Here is a 5,422-nt window from a genome sequence, read left to right as displayed (position 1 = left end):
TGGCCCAAAAGTCGTAACAAAGAAAGACGAAAAGGGAAAAAGAGGACTTGATTCAGTACTTATAATCAGAAAATCTGTTAAAACGATTTCAATTGAACATACTGGGATACTTCTCAACAGTCCAAAGAAGCCCTATCAGCAGCACCCTCGGGATGAAAGGATTGATTGGACACATAGTTCAAGGTATCCATGTATTTACTGTTCTTATGAGTGGTCCATTTCTTTATTCCCTTGTTAAGCAATATTGCTGATGGTTTCATTGAGTGGTAACTGAAGAACAGCAGAAAAGCAAACACAGGGTAAAATACGATAAGACAAGAACATCCTTTTTCAACTAGTTGAGATGGTTTTGTGAGCAACAGCATCTGAATCTGAATTGTGATGGAGTATACTTCAAATCAAAAAGATTTTGATTAATCCAAAATCTTCTAAAAATAGAATTCCAATTAACTATCCATGTGAAGCCATTCAGTAAGTCATCCTTCTTTTGGCTCTATTCTTCACCCTTAACCATTCTCAAGCTTCGCTACGCATACCCCATTTCAACAACTCAACAGATCAAGATGTCCTCCTTTCCTTCAAGGCCCAAGTAACCAAGGATCCAAACGGGGTTTTAGATACTTGGAAGCCAAACACATCTTTTTGCAATTGGCATGGAGTCCTCTGCAATCCCATGAAGAACAGAGTTACTGGTCTTACTCTTAGAAACCTTACCCTTGCAGGAACAATTACTTCTTATATCGCAAATCTCTCCTTCCTACGTCGTCTTGACTTGCAAGAGAATAGTTTTCATGGTACCATTCCCATAGACTTTGGCAGGCTTTTTCGCCTAGTTACTCTAATTTTAGCTTCCAACAATATTCATGGAAATATTCCTTCTTCACTTGGGCTTTGCTCTAGGCTTCAGGTCATTGATCTTTCAGATAACCAGCTCCAAGGAACAATTCCATCAGAATTAGGTAATCTACTAGAGCTTCAAGATTTGAGTTTTGCAAAGAATAATCTTTCAGGGAACATCCCTTCCTCTCTTGGCAACTGTTCTTCTCTTAACAACCTCATCTTATTGTCAAATAACCTCCAGGGGACAATTCCCACTGAATTGGGCCATCTCAGTCTTCTTCTACAGCTGAACTTAGGGAACAACAATCTTTCAGGTGAGATTCCGCCATCACTCTTCAACATTTCTTCTTTGCTCATTTTGGGCCTAGCAAAGAATCAGATTTCAGGCCATCTTCCTTCGAATTTATTTACAACATTGCCTAATCTAAACACCTTGTTTGTGGGAGGGAATCTGCTTCAAGGACACATCCCTGGATCTCTATCCAATGCTTCAAGCCTTGAAAAGCTTGATCTCTCAACAAACCTATTCACAGGAAAGGTTCCATTGTTATGGAATCTTCCAAACATCCAGATTTTGAATCTTGAAATCAATATGTTTGTCAGTGAAGGGGAACACGGGTTGGATTTTATTACTTCTCTGTCGAATTCTACTTCTCTGAGAGTATTCTCAGTTGCAACCAATAAACTGACTGGTCACCTTCCTTCCTCAATTGGCAACCTCTCAAGCCAGCTCGCTTTGTTAGTTATGGGACAAAACCATTTTGAGGGAAACATACCTGAAGGAGTTGGGAACCTGAGGAGTCTTATTCAGTTATCCATGGAAGAAAATGTCTTAACCGGACACATTCCTTCTACAATTGGAAACCTTCAAAACCTACAAAGCTTGATTTTAGACTCCAACTATTTGTCAGGTTCAATACCTGAATCATTGGGAAACCTGACTCAATTGTATGAGCTGGGTTTGAGTGGGAACAATATTACAGGGAGAATTCCTTCAAGCCTTTCAAGTTGTCAACGTCTCCAACTTTTGGATCTGTCAATCAATGGCCTCAGAGACAACATACCCAAAGAAATCTTTAGCTTCCCGAATCTAGCAACAGTTCTAAATCCTTCATGGAACTCTCTAAGTGGATCTTTGCCTTCTGAAATTGGCAACTTAAAGATGGTACAGGGTATAGACATCTCCAACAACAGGCTTTCAGGAGCAATTCCAACAACAGTTGGGGTCTGTTCAAATCTGTTATACCTGGATCTGTCCAGCAATTCCTTTCAAGGACTAATTCCTGATTCTTTAGAGGAGATAAGAGGTATAGAATATATTGATCTTTCATCTAATAATTTGTCTGGCTTGATTCCTTCACTTGGTACCCTTAAGTACCTCCAACTATTGAATCTCTCTGCTAATAAGCTTCAAGGGGAGGTACCCAAAGGAGGCATCTTTAGCAACACATCTGCGGTTTTCCTTTCTGGAAATCCAGGGCTCTGCGGTGGCCTTCCGGTGTTGGAACTACCCAATTGCCCTGCCACTGGGAGCCGCTCTAGTAGCTCCAGGACCAGGAAGATGCTGATTGTAGGGCTAACTGCAGGCGCAGCAGCTATGTGCATTCTGATTGTCCTCTTTATGTTTTTAATCATGAAGAGGAAGAAGAAACATGACCCAACGGTCACAGATGTAATTTCTTTTGAGGGTCCTCCCAGATTGTACTCCTACTATGTCCTGAAATCTGCAACAAATAATTTCAGTAGTGAGAACTTGATTGGGGAAGGGAGTTTTGGCTGTGTCTACAGGGGAGCTATGAGAGATGGGACTTTGGCTGCTGTGAAAGTCTTTAACATGGACCAACATGGAGCTTCCAGAAGCTTTCTAGCCGAGTGTGAAGCCCTTAGATATGTTCGGCATCGGAACCTAGTGAAGATCCTGAGTGCTTGCTCATCTCCAACATTCAAGGCTCTGGTGTTGCAATTCATGCCGAACGGAAGCTTGGAGAAGTGGCTTCACCATGGGAGGGAAGATGGAAGACAAAGGCTTAATCTAAAGCAGAGAATGGACATTGTCGTCGAGGTCGCATCTGCAATGGAGTATCTCCATCACAACTGCGAAACCCCAGTGGTGCACTGTGATCTCAAGCCAAGTAATGTCCTCCTGGATCAGGACATGACTGCTCATGTGGGGGACTTCGGACTCGCAAGGATACTTCATGGAGCTGCATCCGATCATCAAATCAGTAGCACTCTCGGCTTAAAAGGATCAATAGGCTATATTGCACCAGGTAAGTACTCATACTTGCACATATCTCATCTTAAACTCGTCATGTTTTTCTTTCTATTACTGTTCTTAACATAAAGACATGTAACTTTTTGTAACTTGACTGTAGAGTACGGTTTGGGGGGCGGTGTGTCCACAAAGGGCGATGTGTATTGTTTTGGAATACTTGTGCTGGAGATGTTTACAGGAAAGAAACCAACCCAGGAGATGTTCAGCGGAGAATTTAGTCTTCGAAGGTGGGTGGAAGCAGCCGTGCCGGATCAAGTGATGGGGATTATGGACAATGAATTGGAGGGAGATTGTAAAATTTTGGGCGTGGAATATTTGAACTCAGTCATACAGATTGGTCTATCGTGTGCCTCTGAGAATCCAGTAGATAGACCAGACATGAAAGACGTTTGTGCAATGATGGAGAAAACTAGGGCTGTCCTCTTCACCGCTCCCACCGAAATCTGCAATTCGCAATGTTAAACTGTACGACTGTTTGACTTTCAAGAAGAGGGATAAATTCCTCTCAAATATTTTTCTTGTAGATTCGGTGATGTGAAATATAAATTGAGGTTGGTTGTAATTAGGAGGGTTTGGAAACCTTGGGGTTAAGTTAATAAACTCAATCTAAATTGAGAAATATTTAATGCAATTTCAATCTAATTTAGTCCGATTTTTAACTTAAGGTAATCCAAATTGAGAAATAATTCATTCAAGTTCAATCTAATCGAATCCAATTTTTAGCTTGAGGTATTCAATCAACCCTAATTCAATCTCATTTTTTAAATTCGAATTAGTTGGATCTGATACAAATTGATAGGATTAGCAGATTGTACAATTCAAAATCCACTTTAAATAGTAAATAAGACAAATTCTGAAGATATAAAAAATGTATATATAAGTATATTTACATATTTAATAAAAAAATAAAATAAAAGATGATATGATATAATTATAATTTGATATATTTCTATTAAAAAAATTAAATCGATTATGGGTTAGACTCGATTTCTAATCCAAATTAAATTCAAGTTGAAATAACCCTAAAATATAAAAAATAATTTTCTCGACCATGGAAAAGTTTACTTTGGATTTGATTGAACAGCCTAAGTTAAGGGGCTGTGGCAATTCTGGGCGTCATCTAGTATATGTTGAACTAGTTTATGTCTGATCCACTGTGAGCCCGAGTTGCTGACCACCCAGATCGATGCAAGTGGACTCAGGCCCATGTCCAATTGGCCATGGTCCCAAGACTAATGTGGGCCCAAGCCTGATGTGGGCCGATTTGTGGCCTACGAAGATAATGCGACTTGGAGCCCTTTTGCTGATTTGTCATAGGGATGAGACACGATAGAAGTGAGAAGAACAGTGTGGAAACGACGCCTAACAAGGCATATTCCGAAGCAAGACAAAAGGTTACAAAGAATATGTTGTAATGATGCGACATTCGTCTCTCCAAGCCTCTGAGTAACTATAATTGGTTAGAAGGTGACCACGTGGCTAATAAATATCACCCTTTTGACGAGTCAGAACTCTCAAGGGAAGTTTCCGGATGTGTAGAAATTATTTTGCCAATGCGTAGTTGGGGGTTGTTTGGTGATCGAGACTTTGCTGTGTTCTTCCAAATTCAGAGTTAGCCATGGAGCCCCCTATCTAGGGGACAGTCTCCAGCTCATGGTCTCGGGGGCCCTTCGTGCATAAAAAGTAACGGTGGCCGTGGCGAAGATCTTCTCCTCAGAAATGAGGGAAGAGACAAGGAATTCCATTATGGCTGTGGTCTTAAAAGGTATGGAAATTTTATTTTATTTTATTTTATACTTTTTAAACAGTAAAAAATAAAAGTAAATAATACCCAGTAGAAGCATGAGGCTAACCTTTCCACAAAAATTTTATGAATTATTGTGGTAAATATTTATATATTTGAACCATGTCCATGTTGGTTAGCTTCACGGATGCCAATCAGTTAGTCTGTTATTTTTCCACCAAATAATTGAGGGGATGGACAATGAGAGTATGATAAGCCCCCCTGGTTCCTCTGTTTTTCCTTTTTCCTTGCCAATATTTGTGGGTACCAAATAACCTAAATTTGAGTGGAGAAGAGAGAAGCTTAAAACCCTACGTCAAAAGCAACTCATAAGCGTTACGAGAAGCCTCCATTTTGTATGTTACCAACCTACTTCCCCGGGACCCCGAGGCCAAAGCCCACGTCCAACTCACTCAAAGCCTCGTCACGTGCGATGGAGGCAACCCCAACTTGTGTGGCCGTTAGGAATTCCGAATTCCTCAACCCAATCCACAAGATCTGATCCCTCCCTCCTACACTCCAAG

The 5,422-nt window shown here is 40.6% G+C and overlaps 1 protein-coding gene across 1 annotated transcript; it reads left to right on the top strand.

Annotated features, from left to right (window-relative positions):
- Positions 1–489: 489 nt before the first annotated feature.
- LOC117920156 (probable LRR receptor-like serine/threonine-protein kinase At3g47570) lies at positions 490–3,677 on the top strand. The gene is made up of 2 exons (XM_034837526.1): positions 490–3,110; positions 3,216–3,677. The coding sequence occupies exons 1-2, from the start codon at positions 674–676 to the stop codon at positions 3,575–3,577; spliced, it is 2,799 nt and encodes a 932-aa protein (XP_034693417.1). The 5' UTR covers positions 490–673; the 3' UTR covers positions 3,578–3,677.
- The last annotated feature ends 1,745 nt before the right edge of the window (positions 3,678–5,422 follow it).

This window comes from Vitis riparia, chromosome 8 (genome assembly GCF_004353265.1).
Source record: "Vitis riparia cultivar Riparia Gloire de Montpellier isolate 1030 chromosome 8, EGFV_Vit.rip_1.0, whole genome shotgun sequence".
Taxonomy (NCBI): domain Eukaryota; kingdom Viridiplantae; phylum Streptophyta; class Magnoliopsida; order Vitales; family Vitaceae; genus Vitis; species Vitis riparia.
This window is presented reverse-complemented; position numbering and strand designations above follow the sequence as displayed.